This window comes from Pogona vitticeps, chromosome 11 (assembly GCF_051106095.1).
Source record: "Pogona vitticeps strain Pit_001003342236 chromosome 11, PviZW2.1, whole genome shotgun sequence".
Classification (NCBI taxonomy): Eukaryota; Metazoa; Chordata; class Lepidosauria; order Squamata; family Agamidae; genus Pogona; species Pogona vitticeps.
In genome coordinates this window covers 8386352-8405087 of record NC_135793.1, presented here as the reverse complement: position 1 = coordinate 8405087, position 18736 = coordinate 8386352, and the positions used below count along the sequence as shown (strand labels likewise).

Genomic DNA, 18736 nt, shown 5'->3' with positions numbered 1-18736 from the left:
TCATCACGATAGTTACAATTATAATGATGTGCCATCAAGCCAATTCTGATTTATGGAGACCCTTTCTGGGGTCTTTGAGGTCGAGACAACACAGAAGTGCCTTGCCATGCCTTTATTCTCGGATACACCCTGGGACAATGCAGCTGGCCCATGGCCACACCGGCTGGCTCTTTTCCCGGGAGGCACAGCTGGGGAATCGAACCTCCCAACCTCTGGTTCTGCGGCCAGAGACCTAATCACTGAGCGATTCTCCAGCCAACCTGCCACTGCTGGAACAGCTCACGACCCGAGGTACATACCGCGCACGAGAGCGGTTTCTTCTTTCTCCCACTGGCTCTTATACGCGCCCCCTTCACCAGGTGCGAAAATGGGGCCCCTGCCCGCTGCCCTCTCCCCTTCCAGCGACCGAGCCAGGACGAGCGCCCGCGCGGCGGGTGAGGTCGCGCGGCGGGGAGCCGGCCTGCCTGCGACGCCGCCCTCGAGCGGGCACAGCCGAGCGCCGGGCGAGGCAAAGGTAAAGGCAGGGCAGAGCGGGCGGCTGCTGTCGGTCCTTCCTCGGACTCCGCCCCCGGTGGGCGGCGCCAGGAACCCGGCTGCCGGCTCGTCGGCCAATGGCACCGCGGCCCGAGGGGCGGCTCCCGGGCGGCGAAGCCGAAGCCTTCCTCCTGCAACGGCGGCGGCGGCGAGCAGCTGGAGCAGCTGGAGCGGCGGCAGCGGGCGGGCGGGCGAAGGGGCCGCGGCGTCCCCGTGGATCCTGCCGGCGGGGCCGAGGCGGTGCTGAGCTCCTGCGCCCCTGCCTCCTCCGGGAGCGCCTCGTGGCCGCGCCGCGCCCGTGCGCTCTGCTCCGCCTCGTCTCGGGGCGTTCCAGCGGAGCCGCCGCCGCCGCCGCCGCCGCCTCGGCTTTCGCTTCCCCGCCTCGGCACGCGCGGGCCCCGCGATGGACCTGGAGGCCTCCCTGGAGCAGTCGGTGCAGACGCGCATCTTCAAGATCATCGTCATCGGCGACTCCAACGTGGGCAAGACCTGCCTGACGGTGCGCTTCTGCGGCGGAGCCTTCCCGGCCAGCACCGAGGCCACCATCGGCGTGGATTTCAGGGAGAAGGCGGTGGAGATCGAGGGCGAGCACATCAAGGTAGTCGGGCTGGGCAGGCCAGAGGCGGGGGGGGGAGGGAGAGAAAGAAAGGAGCCTCGTCTGTCCCCCGGGAGGGACCGGGCTGGTGCCGAGCATCCTCCCCCGCACGGGGGACCGCAGACCCGGACAGAGGGGGGGGGGGTTCTTTCCCAATAACGTGCTTTTAGAGGAGATTGGCTCTCCTGCAGCCATCATCCAAGCCGGGGCCTCCGACAGGCCCGTTCTTTCCACCCCTGGCTGTTGTAGGACTCCGGCTCCCATCCGCCCCAGCCAGCTGATGGATGATGACGGTTGCAAGCCGTCGTAATTTGGATGGCCATAAATTAGATTCCTCGATCTGAAAAGAAAGAACCTTCCCCCACGTCCTCACTGTTAGTGATGCTCAGTCTGTGTTCAGTTAATTAACTCCTTGTACTATTGGAATTGGCTGATCTTCCTACCTGAGGGTGCCGTGCAACCTGCTTTATCTGGTTTTGTCTGAGAAGAGGTGGGGAGTCCATTGAAATGAGGAAGGCTGCGGAAAACAGAAAGGGACGGAGCTAAAATGGGTGGACTCCTCGAGAGGGAGGATGTGGAACCACATCTGCTTTTGACAGGTGCCAGAAAAAATCCTTTAGATCAAGAGCAGCGAGACAGACCCTTGTAGATGTTGAGCAGCGGCTACCAGCATGGCTCGCTATTGCCTGTACAAGCTGGCTTTCTTGGAGTGACTGTCCCGAGCAACATCTGGAGGCCCGCAGCTTGCCCGTTCTGGCCTTATAACAAGGAGTTGTGTTTGGGTGCAACACCCAGACCATTTCCCAAATCTGTGGAGGATCTCAACCAAGGGAAACCTAGTGTGTTGATACAAATAATAATAATGCCCTGTCAAGTCAGTTCTGACTCACAGCAATTCTTTTTGGGGATTTCCAGGTAGAGAATACTCAAAAGTGCTTTACCCTTCCCTTCCTCTAGGGGCAGCCTTGGGACTGTGCAGCTGGCCCAAGGCCACCCAGGCTGGCTCTTCTCCCTGAAGACACAGCAGTGGGGAATTGAACTGCCAGCCTCTGGCACTACAACCAAATACTTAAACCACAGTGATTCAGCCAGCATTGATATAAAGGCTGTGTACATTGCATCAGAATTAAATCATGGTGTTTTTATCCCCCCCCTTATTCTCCCAACAACTCCTCTCTGAGGTGGGCGAGACAGAGTCTGTGTGACCAGCATGGCTAAAGATGGAGACGTGAAGCTGGGCTGCTCTGGTGCTCCCTTACCTGGCACCCCCAGGTCTTGAACAGCTATGATCATCTCTAGGTAGTATTGCTACTGGGAATGATGTGAGTTGTTCAAGGCACCTGGAGGGTGATGGATGAATGAAAGCTGTACTGGCTGCTGTATCATACTATCCACAGGGACAGTAAGCTCTTCCTGCAAAGAGAGATTTCTGAAACGGGAGGTGTTTAAGGCTCCACCACATCTGGAAGTTGAGACTTCCGGGTGTTGCTACCCTGTGCCCACTTCCCACTGCTCCTAATGTGTTCGAGTTGATTGCGATTTCCCAGGAGTATTAGAAACCAAAAAAGAAAAGAAAAACAGGGCTGGCCAGTGGATGCATTGGCATTGACAGCTCTGATTACTCAGCATTTGATGACTCGCAGCGGCCTCCTCACCACCGTTGCCATCGGAAAACATTGCACTTGCGATGAAAGTTCTTACTTGTGTGGCCGGATTTGTGATGCTGCACAAACAGCCTGCTGCCGTGCTGCGATCAAACAATTCTGACTGGATGGATACTGTCCTTTATGAGAAGGTCACACATTCTGTTCAGCAAAGGCACCGCAGAAACGAGGAAGGTGGGGTGACAAGGTGAGGAGACGGCGTGTGGTCGATTGGACGACCAAAACGTGAACTGATTGGGGTGGTCTCATCCTACCTCTTTCCAGAAACTATTGTACAATCCTTCTGTTGCATCCTCTGTGGGGTTATGCAAAAGACTGAGCAGGTTTTGTGCCTCGTTTTTTTTTAAAAACTGGCATTTGGCCTGTACATTTTCATTTTTGGCTGCTCTTTCATATTGAGGAGGAAGGCTTGCCTGCAGAAAAGTGACAGTTTGATCCTCTTTGCTCAGTGTTTGCTGTGCCGATCGGCCAAGAACTCTGATGCTGTTCAGGTTGAATCCAGGGGAAAAGAAAAATATAAATCCAGGGTAGTAATCGTCATATCGATGCAGCTTATACAGTACAGTGGTGCCTCGCATTACGACGTTAATTCGTTCCAGCAAAATCGCTGTCTTACGAAAACGTTGTAATGCGAAATTAAAAAGCCCATAGAAATGTATTAAAACCCGATTAATGCATTCCTAGGGGCTTGAAACTCACCGTCCAGCGAAGATCCTCCATAGCGCGGCCATTTTCGCTGTCTGTGCAGCGAGGAATCCGTCCCAGAAAGTAGGGGGGAGCCATTTTTTTCCCGGTGGCCATTTTGAAACCGCCGATCAGCTGGCCAAAAAACATTGCTTTGCAAGAATCGGTTCCCGAAGCAGGGAACCAATCATCGCAAAGCAAAATTCCCCCATAGGAAACATCATTTTGCGATCGCTTTTGCGATAGCAAAACCTTCAATGTAAAGCGATTTTGTCGTAAAACGGAGCGCTCGTAATGCGAGGCACCACTGTATTCATGTTTCAAGTGTTACCCTGCATTCTGAGACAAACTACGCATATCTTATTGTATGAACAACCTTCAACCTTTCCAGAGCCAAGAACTTGAATATGTGACATTGGGGGGTAGAATTCCCGGAATTCTCCAGCCAGCATGGTCAATGCTGAGGAATTGTGGGATTTGTAGTCCAAAATGCCTGTAGGTTACCTGGTTGTCATCCATTATATTTAAAGCTGCCTTTTAGAGTCTTAGGATGACCTTGGCTTCATGATAACTCAATTGAAAGCTATCTCATGAATGAGCTCCTCCCCACCTTATTTCTCCTTATATGTTTAGTTATTCATTCGTTATTTGTTTCCCACCTTTCTCTAGTGAGCTCATAATGATTCTGTGAGGTAGGTCAAGCTGATAGACAGTGAGTTCACCCATCATGTCATAATTCAGCGGGAACTGAAACCTGCATCTCTCAGCGTCCCACTCCAGTGCTGTAACCAAGAGACGAAAACACTCTCTTACAATGTTCGCACAGTGATTGTCTTGGATTTCCTGCCTGGCTGCAGATGCTTAAATTTCCCAGTATTGCCAAACCTCCATACAAGTCAGTTTGAGGTGTTCTTCCCTTGCAATTCTCAATAATCTCATTGCTATAAATAAAAACACAGTATTTTGCCAGGGGTATCATTCATTTTCCCATTCTTATAACTTTCCTGATGTAAAAGTTGTGGCCTGAGGGTTCCCCTCAAAACCTAATGAGAGAATGAATCCTACCCTTTTAGTCAGCAGAGGAGGAAATCACATTACTGAGTGTGCCACTGTGTTGGCAAAAACTATCCAGAGAGCCAACCAGCACAAGAAGCAAATATTTGGACGTTTTTTTCCCCCAGGTGTTGTTTTTATTAATGCCCCCTCCCTTTTTCTTTCAGTATTTTGATTTGTCTGTTTCTTTGGTTTTCATTTGTTTATTTTTGGGTTTGCTTTTGGAAGGGATAGTTTAAAATTGCTCTTCCCTTCAGAGTATGAAGGTTTACAGTCTCTTCTGTCACCTCCCTGTTAAATGTGTAGCCACAGACCACACACTATCTCTCTCTCTCTCCTTCCCTCTCTCTCTCTCTCTCTGACACATGCATTCAGACATGTACATCTCCTTAAAAAACAAAAGGAGGCCCTATGACCTTGAGGCCTTTAGTCCAGAGTACAAGGGTCAGGATGAGCTGGCTTGATTTGCTGATCCATTTTTACTGACCAAGAAGAATGGGGGCTATAAGTAGAATGTAGAAAATCTCCTTTTTTACACTACAACTCCAGAATTCCCCAGCCAACTGGCCAGGGGATTTTTATTTGCTTATTTGTTAGTTAAATGTCTGTCTTTCTACCAATGAGACAAAGTTGTGTTTTCCACTTGCTCCTCGCACCAACCCTGAGGGATAGGTCAGGTTGACAGTTGGTGGTGGACCCAGGTTCATGCAGTGAGATCCATGGCTTGAATGAAGGCTAGAATTTGGGATGAGTAATCTTCCCACACGCCATACTGGCTCCTGGTGTTGGGTATTTAATCCCCAAAGAGATTTTTTCCCCAAACTCTGGCTTGGAGATCCTTGTTCTTCTGGAAGTTTTGGAAAGTGCTGGTGCTACCAGTGTAGGCCTGGGATGGAGAGACGAGGGTTCGAATCTAGCTAGGTATCTTTGCATCAGTCTTTCTCAGCCATAACAGAGTTACTACAAGGATAAAAATGGAAGGAGACGAATCTTCAGCACCAAACCAAACAACAAAACAGAAACACCCACTAAGCTCTTGGGAGGAAAAGCAGGATATAAATGCAAGCTTGGCATCGTTCAGGATTCTTGGTGGTTCCTCTGCACCAGGTGGCTGACTTTGCAAGCTTGCCGTTTTAAATTTAAATTTCCCAAAGTAGCATTGTGAGAAATGCAAAAAGAATGACTTGTTGCTTTCTTTTTTATTTCCAGTAAACCATTGGCTCCCAACCTTAGGAAACCCGGGTGCTGTTAGACTGCTAGTCACAGAAACACCACCCAGTGGTGAAGACTTCTGGGAATTGCAGTCAAAGAGGAACAACTGGAATAAACCCATAGCTAAGAATTCACTAGTACAGGAGGATTATACAGTGGTGCCTCGCAAGACGAACGCCTCGCAGGATGAAAAACCCGCAAGACGATCGGTTTTTGCCATCGCTATGGTGCCTCGCAAGACGGCTTCTTCTATGGCCTTGCTTCGCAAGACTTTTTCTTTCGAGACCGATGCCTCGCAAGCCGAAAAAAATTCATTCGTCTTGCGAGGTTCCCATAGGAATGCATTGCAATGCATTCCTATGGGAAGCCACTTTTCGCAAGATGTTTTTTTCACAAGACAGCGCTTCTCACGGAACAAATTACATTTGCCTTGCGAGACACCACTGTATTAGAAATCACATCCCAAGGGTGTTCCAAATCCCAGAATGGTCCTTGTAGAAGTATAATAATCATCGATACATTCTCTGCCTGGTTTGCCAGCTGTTCAGGAATTCTGCTCTTCTACCACAGGTGCAGGTGTGGGACACAGCGGGCCAGGAGAGGTTCCGGAAGAGCATGGTGGAGCACTACTACCGCAACGTGCACGCCGTTGTCTTCGTCTATGATGTCACCAAGATGGCGTCCTTCCTCAACCTCAAGACCTGGATTGAGGAGTGCAACGGCCACGCAGTTCCCTCCCTCGTCCCGAAGGTGCTCGTGGGGAACAAGTGTGACTTGAGGGACCAGATCCAGGTGCCATCCAGCATGGCCCTGAAGTTCGCTGACGCTCACAACATGCTTTTGTTTGAAACCTCGGCCAAGGACCCTAAAGAGAGCCAAAACGTGGAATCTATTTTCATGTGTCTGGCTTGCCGGCTGAAGGCCCAGAAATCTCTGCTCTATCGGGACATGGAGAGGCAGCAAGGGAGGGGGCAGAAAACGCAGCTGACGCCCGAGGCGGGCCACAAAAACCCCTGCCCTTGTTGAACTGAGGCATTTTGCCCTTCCTGGCCATTTCATATGGCACAGGAGTGGCAGCTGGTGGTTTTGGTGCCTCAATAAACTGAATCCAGACCTGCTTGTCTCATTCTAACTTAATGTTTAATTAATAATAAAATTTGTATCACTGGTGAGTGGTTTGGGTGTCGCTTCCTCTCTGAAGGTGGGTCATCTAAACAAAAACCCTGGCCACAAACAGTGTCTCTATTTGATGTTCTACAACTGCTCCCTGCCAAAATTAATTCCAGTGCTGTGTGTGTTGTAGAATAAGGTCCATTGAGCAGTCTTGTTATCCACCAGGCCTTTTAAAAAAAAGGAAAAGCATCATCATAAATCTATAAAGGGCAGGGGATGGAATTGAGAGATTGAGACAGAGTAGGTGGCTCCTTCCTACTGTCCATCTTGGTCACCCTCCATTTGCAGCCAACACTTTTTTTTTCAGATCAGATGTACAGTGGTGCGCCGCTTTACAATTACCCTGCATTACGATGAATCCGCTTCACAATGACGTTTTTGTGAGCGCTTTCGTGGTTGCAAAACAATGGTCTAAATAGGGTTTTTTCGCTTTGCAATGATCGGTTCCCTGCTTTGGGAACCAATTCTTCGCAAAACGATGTTTTTTTAACAGCTGATTGGTGGTTTCAAAATGGCCGCTGGGTAATTAAAATGGCTCCCCGCTGTGTTTAGGGACGGATTCCTTGCTATACAGGGACCGAAAATGGCCGCCGTATGGAGGATCTTCGCTGGACGGTGAGTTTTTAGCCCGTTGGAAGGCATTGAACGGTTTTCAATGCGTTTCAATGGGCTTTTTATTTTCGCTTTACGACGTTTTTGCTTAACAGCGATTTTCCTGGAACGGATTATCGTTGTTAAGCAAGGCACCACTGTATCTGCCATTCAGTTGTGGTTCTGGATTTCAGGGATCTAAAAATCTCCCCACGGCAGGGGCTGAACTGTATGACCTTTGGCATTCCCTCCAGTTCTGCAATTCAATGATTTATCTTCAACATTTTGAAATGAGCCAAATAGGGAGCAGGGTTGTTTGGAGAGTCAGAGGGTGTGTAGATAAAGCTGTGAAGTCCAAAGATTAAGCACCAAAGGCATTTATACAACCTCTTCTCCAGCCTCCCTGAACATTTTAACATCCAGAGGTTTTGAATTACAACTGCCAAGATTCCTGATAATTGGCTATGCTGATTAGGCTGATGGGAGTTGAAGTCTAAAATATCTGAGAAGCCCCAAGGTTTCCCTACAAGCTTTAGCTCCAACCACCAACTGCAATAGGGAAAAGTAGGGGTGCGGCTAGAGCTGGACTTCAGGATCAATACCCAGGACCCCAAAAGGCTACTGGAAGAATGGCAGGTGATGGAAGCAAACCTGGGCTGACCGTCATCAAAAATTGGGCTGCTATGAGCATGCCAGGATCCAACCTGGTGATAGCTGGCTCAGCAAGTGGATTTGAGTTGCTCTTTTTATTTCTTTTCACTTTTAAAAATACATCATTTTCTGTTACAAAATATGCTTATTCCCAAGCAAACATGTTTATCATTGGGACAAAAGGTGAACTTGGAATAGTTGTTTTTTGGACTACATTTCCCAGAATCTCCCAGTTAACATGCCCGGTGGCGTGTTAATATGCTGCCTATGTTCTGAGCTCACAGGTCAAATAAGTACTTTTTTTTTCAAGCAATGGAATCAGTTAAAAAGAAACAAAGCACACTTTATCCATGTAGTTATGGTGAACAAAGACACTGCATTAGGTTAAAATGTAGTCCTGCGCCTGTTGGTTCAGTGCAACTGCAATAATGTGTATCATCATTAAAAGGACTATTCAATAAGACCATTCAGTCTAAAGGCCCTTGGTTGCTATCCAAGAACTGACCAGGGTGAACCCTCCTTAGTTTCAAAAATCAGATGGAAATTGATTGATGTGTTTAAGGGGGAGTTCTTGGGAGTCGAGAGAAAGGAAATTAAGGTCTAGGTCTGGTGATCTATGTACTGTAATTGTATCCTTCTCTGATGTAACTACAAATGTTTTTTTTTTAATTGAAATAGAATAATTTCCCTTACTATTGCAGGGTGAGCTTGGGAGTTTTTAACAGCCAGTAAGTACAGTATAGTGAGAACTGGCTGGACAGCTCAGTGTGTCACCTGGCTACAGAGCCAGACGCGAGGAGTTTGATTCCTCCACTGGGCCTCCCTGGAGAAGAACCAACCTGTGTAGCTTTGGGCAACTTTCACAGTCCTAAGTTGTCCCCAGCAGAAGGGAGTGGAAAGCATTTCTGAATATCCACTACCTTTAAAAAAAAAATGGAAAGGGTCTCCATTAGACATAATTGACTTGACAGCATGCAATTCAGTGTGGTGGCAGCCAGGGCATGCTGTCTAAATGTGCTCTCTTTTTTCCTGCTGTTCCAGATCTGTCACAATCGAAGAATCCCAGAAAGCCACTTTTATTCTTTTCATGTTGCAGCATAGAATTCTGGACAGTCACTCACTATATACAGGCATGCTAAGTGGTATATTGGAAGTGAGGGTGTTCATTATATCATTCCCAAAGTCAGCCCTCTGCCATAAAAAAAAGAGTCAAAAATTCTAGGCAGCTGCATTGGTCTATATGACTAAAGAAACATCAGGTCTTGTGTAAAGTTAACAGACCTTAATTACCTGGTCAAGACCTGGCCAGACCTGGCTCCTGTACTAGAGCGGTCTTTTAGGCCAGATGGGTGGGGTATAAATCAAATCAAATCAAATCAATCAAACAATCAATCAATCAATCAATCAATCAATAAATATTGGGTGTTGGCAAAGGAAAATAAAGAAGGCCCCAGGAGATTTTGGGGCTTAAGTTAAAACTCGGCAGCATCTGGAATGAAGCAACTATTTTTGTGTCACCCCAAAAAAGTCTGAAGGGAAAGGAAAAGCACAGGTCAGTGTGGACCCTTTATAACAAAATGTGACATCAAAAGCATCAGGATGTGTTTGGACACATTTGAAAGAACTCGAGAGAATTAAACTCTTCTGAGATTTTTCTGTTTCTTCTCCCATCCCTTAAGCTCTGCTGTGCCCAACCTAATTAAGAGTCCTACACAGGACTTGAACACTAGCTGGCATGTAAAGATGTTGTGTGTGTTATGTGCCGTCAAGCCGCTAGCAATACAAATACAGTAGTGTTTTAAACATATTATTTTGGAGCTACCCAGGAGAACTTGGAGCAGAGTGTGAGGAAGGTGGATGATCATCAAGGCCCACTCTATTGTTTTATTTTCTTAATCTTTCAATAAAGGTATCACCTATTCCTGCATTTGTATTGTTCTGAGGATCATGCAGCCTTGTCCTGATTTCTTGTGAATTTATAAGACACAAGGTATATTTTAAGGAGTAGTTTTACTGGTTCCACTCCTACAGTGAGTTTCCACACCTGAGTGGGGATTGGAACTCGTGTCCTCTGAGTCCCAGTCCATCATTTCATACACCAAACCATATTGTGTACTACTTGTTAAGATTTTAGTGGTTTAATAAAATATCACCAAGCCTCGTTTTTGGAATGTGTACAAAGCACACACACCTGCTTATTTATTTCCTATCCAGCTGAAGCAACAGTCCAGGAGCATGGTGAATGGGCTGCGATCCGTGGAAAGGTAAAACTTGTTAGTCTTTCGGTATTTCCAATGAAATAGCCATGTTGGTTTGTCTGAACGTGTTGGCAAAATAAAAGAAAAAAAAAAGGCAAACTTTTGCAGCTCACACTGAAATAAATCTTAGCCTGTAGGATGTTCATTTGGTTCCCCCGCTGCACCATCAAGGTGCATTTTAAAATATTATATTTAAATGTATTAAATGCGTTTATAATAGTTGAGATTATTAAATGGATGCAACTATATTATAATAGTTGAGATTATTAATAATAATATAATTTATTGTCATTGTAAGTATATACACAGTATACCATACAACGAAATTCACATTAAATGTATGCAACTATATTTAAATAGACAGACCGGTATTTTTAAAATTTAACTGTATGCAAGTATACAGTATTTCCTAAATTCAGAACTAAAAACTGGAGACCCAAAGCACAGGAGCCACTCAGGGAAGTGACCGGACGGCTACAGAATTTTGGGCAACCACAAACAATCATCATGACAGAATTTGCTTTTCACCTTGGGCTCGAACCTCACCCTTTGTATCACTCTAATTGTTTTTGTCTCTATGGCTCGAGCACCGAGAGCGTGGAAAGCGGACGAACGGCCGTGTGGGGAGGGAACCCGGCTCGGATTGGTTAGTCTCGTAGGAGGCGTGGCTTATCCGTGCGAGGAAGACGGGGACTACGCTTGCGCAGCCTGCTGGGACTCAGGCGCATGCGCCTATTGATAAACGAAGGTCTCAAGATGAAGTAGGTGGGATGGGGTGATGGATGGTTGTGGGTCTGGCTTGGATGGGGGAGAGGTGACTATGTAGGTAGGGTCGCTGGAGTTGGAACAGGAATTGCTACTGAATCAACGCCCAGCCCTTGGATTCATATTTTTCAGCCATAGTTTAGCCTCCAACAAGTGGAATACTGCGGAAGACTGTTTCTGAGCTAATGCAGAGTGCCTTGACCGAAATGCAAGGACCGCAGTCAACTTTCGCATCCTAAGGGTTAGAGTTCCGGATTTCTAGGACAGAGGGTATGATTTAGATATAGACTAGAGTGGTATAGCGTGGTCTAATGCAGTGGTTCTTAACCTTTGTTACTCGGATGCTTTTGAACTGCAACTCCCAGAAACCCCAGTCAGGACAGCTGGTGGTGAAAGCTTCTGGGAGTTGCAGTCCAAAACTCCTGAGTAACCCAAGGTTAAGAACCAGTGGTCTAATGGTTGAGGTAGCCTCAGATTAGGAATGTGGCAGCCCAAATTCAAATCCCCAATTAGTGAAGACATTCACTAGGTGACCCTGAGCCAGTTACTATCCTAGCCTACCCACAGTATTGTTAGCATTGTTGAAGGGGAGAGTAGGACGGTATATACCCCATGGAAGAAGCCTGGGTCAAAGAAATAGTAAATATTGAGTCCCTCCCCCCAATATTAGACTTTACTGAAACTAATGGTTTGTTTCTTTTTCTTCTTTCCTAGCCCACTGACCAAGGTGAAGCTTATCAACGAACTGAATGAACGTGAGGCACAGCTGGGTGTCCAGGATAAAGTCTCTTGGCATGCAGAGTACAGTGATAGCGCCTGGATATTTGTGGGTGGGTGTCCAGCGTGGGGACAGCCTTGAATGCCTATGGTAGTATGTGACTTAATTATCTTTCCCTTAAAAACACACACAAGCACTTACTAACTCCTCTTTTCCCCCCAGGAGGCCTGCCCTATGAGCTGACGGAGGGTGACATTATCTGTGTATTTTCACAGTAAGTAGAAAAATTAAGATGTAAGTAGAAAAGTTGGGGGGGGTTCTTATTTAAGTTTTTTTTAGTGCTTCTTTTCAGTTAAAATTAAATTCTAAAGCAGAAAACAAAAGATTTAAAAAACATGTTTACTGCAAAAGAACTTAAAAACATTCCTAATGTGATTCTGTATGTGTCTGTTCAGAGATAACATCCAGTGAGTTAAACAAGATAGGCTTATATAGACTTATATATATTTATACACACACATTTGGATTCTATGTTTGAAGTATCTATATACCCTAAATGGAAGGCATCCGTGTTTAGGCTTTGCACAACTTCTTAAAGAAGAGAATTCCACAGACACAGAATGGTCACTATCTAAGTTGCTCATACATATTCCCTATAGATCACCACTGAGAGATTACAGTGGACCCTTGACTTACAGACGGCTTGACTTACAGACTTTTTGAGTTACAGACTTCTCTGGCTGCAAAATTTAGGTTTGACTTGCAGCCTGAGAATTGACTTACAGACCAGAAAAAAACCAAAATGGAACAAAAACGGCCTGTTACGGGATTGACCTACAGACTTTTTGACTTGAGAACCGCCTTCCAATACGGATTAAGTTCTCAAGTCAAGACCCCACTGTACTTTTAGTTTAGACTGACATAATTATCTGGTGTTCCTTCCCAATATGTGACAATAGCTCTGATCTTTTTTGTTTTTGTTTTTTAAAAATAATGCATTTATATATGATTTTGAATAAGTCTCAGTGTGTATAGAGAGATATTTGTTTTCTCATAAATTCTCAAAGCAGTTTATGTTATGAAACTTAAGAATGAGGAAAGCATCCTGAAAGCTTCTATTGTGGTTTCATTTGCAATCTTAATTGAACAGGGTATGTTTCTGAATCTAAAACCTGTGGTTCGCACATTGCAGTCCATGGGTTGAATGTGGTTCTCGGTGCAGGACCTGTGCTGGCTGGGGAAGTCTGGGAATTGGAGACCAAAAAGGTAGCATCTTTTAAATTCCCAATCTAGGGAATGGATTGTTCCCTTTTTACATAATGTATCTCCCTGTCTTACATTTGCATGGTTTAAAATCATATACTTCCGCACTTGCATTTTCTTGATACATCCCTGCTTTAACTGTGTCCTTCTTGGCTTTAAACATTTTTCAAGCAAGAAAGCAAAACTCTCGTAATGTCTCGCCCCCCTTCAGATACGGGGAAATTGTGAATATAAACCTGGTCCGTGACAAGAAGACTGGTAAATCCAAAGGTTTTTCCTTCATTTGCTATGAAGACCAGCGAAGCACCATTCTTGCAGTTGATAATTTCAATGGGATAAAGGTCAGTGTAATAACTGGTAGCATACAGAGATCTGGGCACTCTCTTTGCTTTGTTTGGCTACTCAGGATGGGATGGTGTATGCCTTCTTGCTGAAAATGAAGTGTAGGGACCCTAAAGTGTGTTGACAGATACAGCAATTGAGTTTCTAGGAAAACTCTTAGAGTTGGGGCAGAAAAGGAACATCAGTTTTAAATGCCTGTTTATTTAACACATAATTAAACCCCTTCATCCTAATGGATAACAGGAGAATGTACAAATACAGTTAAAACAATAAGATATACTGTAATTCAGAAGTAGAAACCCTGCAATATGTCATTGAAACTAAGAAGCAGAAAGCTGATAAAACATATCAGATCTGCACATTAAAATGGCCCTGCCAGCAGAAGAGACTCTTTAGTCGGAATCAAAACAAATGCAATGGGTTGAGAAAACAGTATTGTACGTGGTCATGGGCCTTCCCATAGCTACAAAATCTGTAAAAGAGGGGCTTAATTTGTTGGATGTAAACACAGAAGTAAAAATTAGTACATCCATTAAACATCTAAAACAATGGTTTGATATAAGTAAAATGAAATAGAAACATCTATAGATTTTGATCAGAGTAGTCAGTTTTCTATCAACTGCGCTGTCACCTCTAAAATAATACAGAACTAGTACTATAATAGCCTGTGATTTTTTAAAATCTATAATTGTGGCAGGATGTGCAACAGAAATCTTATTCTAGTATTCACATACAGTAGTCAGAATATTATTTTATTTATTTATTTAATGTATATACCGCTCCCTTAGTGGAACACACTTTTCTGAGCAGTTTATAGCACACTAAAATAAAACCCAACAGCAATAAGATTGTTTTTATCTATGATCAGACAATAAATAAACTACAAGAGAATAGTTGTTAATGGGTTACTTACTGCTTGAGTACACCCCAAAGGGAAGTTTTTCACTTCCTGTGGGATATGAAGATATTTTCTTTCAAAATGTATGTATGACCTGAAATGTTCATTTAAAAACTCTGTACCTGGGGGAAATTCAATGATAGAACACAAGCTTTCATATTATGATATTTAATCATGGAACACCACCAAGAAAATTGTATATACTGTAGTTTACTAACTGTGGTATAAACCCAAGTCTCATGATCAAAAATCTTGTTTTCTCAGTCAGTTGCCAGAAAATGTGCAACTCCTAGATCATAGCTCTTCTGAGTTTTTAAGCATTTTTGTGCCCTGCCATCAACTCTTAGGTGTTCCAGCTAGGCAGTCTTTATTAAGGGAAGTGTCCTCTATTGTCTCTTCACCAGTGTTTCAAGTAGATTAAGCCCATTCTGGCTGCAACTGAAGATAGACCAGGTTGGCTTTTGAAGAAAGCAGAAGAATACCTATTGTGAGGCTAAAAATAGGAACATACTTTGGAAGATTTCTATATTTGTATTAGCAGCCCTTGCCCCACGCCCAATATTTTAGGGGCAAAACCTCATCAGTAAAGTTGTTTAAAGCAGAAATCACCAAGTGATCTTCAGGTTAGTGGCTTCCTGTAATTGCTGTGGTAGCTGCTGCCTTCATAAATTCTGCAGGATTATTTTTATGTTTTAGAACGAACACAGGAAGTATAGTTTTAAGAAATATTTTAATATATGGTATTTTATACTGTTTCTTAAAATGTTTTTAATGTTTTTAGGTTTTAATGTTGTACGCCGCCCAGAAGCCACTGGCAATGGTGCGGCTAAAAATATTGTAAATAAATAAATAAATAAATAAATATTCCATTTTTGTGGAGTCACAAGTAAGGAAATTCTGCCTCCCCAGTGATTTTAAACCTCAGTTTCTCAGCTTATAGCTGCTGAAATTGTTTTTCAATAGCACTCAAAAGGATTTATCAAACTATTTTCTCTGGCTTCTTAATGTCTTTCAAGATAGACTCCTACTTTGCTGTTTGAGTTTCCCTTCTGTATAGCACCAAAGAATGGAGAGAGGAAGGTTGAGAGTTATAAAACATGTTTGTTCCATAACTGCAATGCTTCTGCTTCTACAGATAAAGGGAAGGACTATCCGTGTGGACCATGTAGCTAACTATCGCCCACCAAAAGACTCTGAGGACATTGATGAAGTTACAAAAACACTCCGGGAAAAAGGATGTGGTTCGAAAACTCCTCCTCCAAGTTCATCTGAATCTTCTGAAGATAATGAGGTGGAGGTGAAGAAGCATAAAAAGGGTGAGACCATTAATTCTGTTTGTCACCTTTTAAGCCTATTAGAAGAGTCCAGGTTTAGCAGTGACCTCCTGTTTCCTAGAGAGGAATGGTGCAAGACAGTGGTAAACCATCCGGGAAAGTCTGGAGTCATATCACTTTTTCTGTTATTCTTGGTTTTTGGAACTTTTTACTTCATTAGTATCGGCTGTAAAGTAGCTATCCTATGACAGGTTTGGATCTGGATTAATCAAAGTGCTTGGGGATTGTGTGGGTGAAGGAAGTAGAGAGAAGAAAAATCAGGCTTTTTAATTTTTTAAACATTATATTAAAACTGACTTCAATATAAAGTGAAATAGATGAGCAGTTATTCTTTGCAGTTTGCTAATTTGTTTTATTTTATTTATTTATTTATTTATTTATTTATTTATTTGATTTATATCCCGCCCATCTGGTCTGGTCGACCACTCTGGGTGGGATATAAATTGTTATTTCCAGTTATTTGAGGAAGTGGAAGAAATATTTTCGTAGGCAAAAAAAAGCAATAGTATCTGCTCAATAAATAAGGGGGAGATAAAATAATGTTTGAAAAACTTATTGGATTAAGATTGCGTCCATGTAACTAAAAAAGTAAATATCATGCTAGGAAGAAGAGTCTTGTGGTCAGCTGAAAGACTGCGGAATACAACCATTAGCTAGTCATTAAAGATCAGAGATAATGAAGGGATTTATAGAGTTGCAACTGATCTCTCTGTTTTTGATTTATTTAAAGAGAAACGTAAGAAGAAAAAGAAAGAAAAGAGAGAGCATCAGAAATGCATAAAAGTTGAACCACTTACAGAGGCACCACCTTCTAAAACCAAGATCAAAGTAGAAAAGGATGACCCAGGCTATGAGCGGTATGCGAGCGCAAGTCAGACAGCCTGGAGCAGCACATCTGGGCACAAACATGCAAGCTGGAGGCACCAAGACCCCGAGCCCAAGCATGCGCATGTGACGGAGAGGTTTCGAGAAGGGGGTCCAGAGAGGGCAAGGCAAGAACTAAGAACATCACGCAGCGAGGAGAAGCACAAGAAGGCAGATTCTTCTAAAGAGAGGATCCACGAAGCTGAAAGCAGAAAGTCACGGGACCAGAGGGAGACGAGAGACAAGCCTTCCTGGGAGAAGAAGTCCTCCAGCCGCTACTAAGCCGCCTGGCCTGTTCCACCCTTATAAATGAAAACAGACACAAAGAACATGGTGGCCTTAATTGCCAGACCCCCAACATTGGCGGGGGGGGGAAGTGAAGGAGGTGCCCCAGCAGACCCACCTGGAATCTTGGGAGGCAGGAGCACATGGTTGGTCTTCTGGAAAGAGGAGCGGAAGGAGCAGAGCCAAGTATTAAGGTGCTGAAAGCCTGCTTTCATCTTGTCGGGAGGTTTTTTTAACAGAAAAGAGCGCTTATAGATGAATGCTTGCCTTCAAGGCTAGAGACAATAAATCTAATTTGAAGTGTCATTACATGCATGAGTTTACTCCCAGAGAGGCCACTGTACGCAACGCTCACATGCCTGATGCATGGTTTTGTGTGTGTGTGTGTTTGGATACTACTTGTTGATTCAAGCAATGTAAACACCAGAGCCTAGGTCAAAAGTGACATGCATTTCAGAACTTGGAAAAATGGCAGAACAACCCGAACCACCACCTCCTGGGGTAATGGCTAGAGGAGTGTTGCCTACTTAACGTGAAGTTTTTGTATATACCTACGTTCTGTATGGTTTCCCTACCCAGTATTGTAAAGCTCCTTCTGCTGGATATTTCCTGTTTTGGAAACCAGTTTTTTGGAGGACAAGCCTCGCTCCAAGCAAAAGCAGGAACAAATTATCATGCTATTTAGATGTAATATTAGAATAATAGTAATCTTAGAACTACAGAGGGGGTAAAGGGCCCTACTTAAAATATTATTCACATTATGGATGATCAAGTCCAGCCCTTGTCAGGGCAGGACAGTGGGGACTCAAGCCCCTATCATGTGGCTCCTCAGCCAGATACTAAAAACCACTAAGCTATATTAATTATATTTATCATTGTTGTGCTAATCAGAAGGGTTATTGAAATAGCTGTGGCCAATCATGTACAAAAACCCCACTTCCACCAACATAAGACTTGGATTTTATTGATAGTCATGTATTAAAGCACAGGCTGATTATTTGGGGAATGGAAGTAGCCAGGGTTTTATGGGCACAGAAAAGCTCAGTGCCAACAAAAGGCCTGTGTGGCAAGAAACATTACGAAACCCATGGCCTGTCTTTCTAGCGCCTAACCTCCTGCATCACACTAGAAGTCTGGCTTAAAATGTGGCTAAGACCATTTAAATGCCATCCCACTCCAGTTTATTACCCCCAACTGCACAGCTCATACCACGTTTCTTATAGGACAGCTGTCTATGACAACAGGCATTTAGCAAGTGACCCGTCTTCCATTCTAATGAAGGGCTGTTCCTCCAGATACCATTGGGATGCAGCTCCCATCAGACCTAGCCAGTATAGCCAGGGGTGAATATGGAGGTGTTGCAATCTGGATAGCTGCACCTGTGTGCTAAGCCCTCTCTTGTTTGAACTCTTAGAACAAGCCTAAGGGGGGCTTTCAAGATAAGTGAGATGCTTAAGGAGTGGTTTTATCAGATCCATGCACACACCCTATGAGTTACCATGGGTGAATTTGAGCCTAGATTTCCTGAGCCCTCCTCCCATCACCCTGTCAACTACGTCAGGTAACAGACAATAACGATGTGCCATCCTGTCAACTCCCAACTTCTGGCAACCCTTTCTAGGGTCTCTTCAGTTATTGGCTTACTCAAAAGGGGTTTTCCACTCCCTTCTTCTGGGGTCACCCTGGGACCATGCAGCTTGCCCAAGGCTACATAGGCTGGTTGTTCTGGGTGAACAGGAGTGCCATCATCTACCCCATCATCCAGTCAGTGTAGAACAAACCTCCTATGAACTACAATATCTCCCGGGGGCAAAGATGTTGGAGCTGAGTCTGTTCTACTTTGAGAAGACCG

The 18736-nt window shown here is 44.5% G+C and overlaps 2 protein-coding genes across 2 annotated transcripts; both read left to right on the top strand.

Moving 5' to 3' along the window:
• The first annotated feature begins 651 nt into the window (after positions 1-651).
• RAB33A (RAB33A, member RAS oncogene family) lies at positions 652-6914 on the top strand. Its single transcript, XM_020804682.3, has 2 exons — positions 652-1132; positions 6313-6914. Exons 1-2 carry the CDS (start codon positions 938-940, stop codon positions 6766-6768), a joined length of 651 nt encoding a protein of 216 aa, XP_020660341.1. The 5' UTR covers positions 652-937; the 3' UTR covers positions 6769-6914.
• A 4100-nt stretch (positions 6915-11014) lies between these two features.
• Positions 11015-17190, top strand: RBMX2 (RNA binding motif protein X-linked 2). The gene is made up of 6 exons (XM_020804713.3): positions 11015-11176; positions 11895-12010; positions 12121-12172; positions 13373-13502; positions 15537-15717; positions 16466-17190. The coding sequence occupies exons 1-6, from the start codon at positions 11142-11144 to the stop codon at positions 16879-16881; spliced, it is 930 nt and encodes a 309-aa protein (XP_020660372.3). The 5' UTR covers positions 11015-11141; the 3' UTR covers positions 16882-17190.
• The last annotated feature ends 1546 nt before the right edge of the window (positions 17191-18736 follow it).

Excerpts from the sequence above, each read along its gene's own strand:
- RAB33A (XM_020804682.3), top strand. The coding sequence starts at position 938 with ATGGACCTGGAGGCCTCCCTGGAGCAGTCGGTGCAGACGCGCATCTTC. Across the intron at positions 1,133-6,312 it reads TCGAGGGCGAGCACATCAAG|GTGCAGGTGTGGGACACAGC; the intron begins GTAGTCGGGCTG and ends CTTCTACCACAG.
- RBMX2 (XM_020804713.3), top strand. The coding sequence starts at position 11,142 with ATGCGCCTATTGATAAACGAAGGTCTCAAGATGAA. Across the intron at positions 12,011-12,120 it reads TAGCGCCTGGATATTTGTGG|GAGGCCTGCCCTATGAGCTG; the intron begins GTGGGTGTCCAG and ends TTTTCCCCCCAG. Across the intron at positions 12,173-13,372 it reads ATTATCTGTGTATTTTCACA|ATACGGGGAAATTGTGAATA; the intron begins GTAAGTAGAAAA and ends GCCCCCCTTCAG.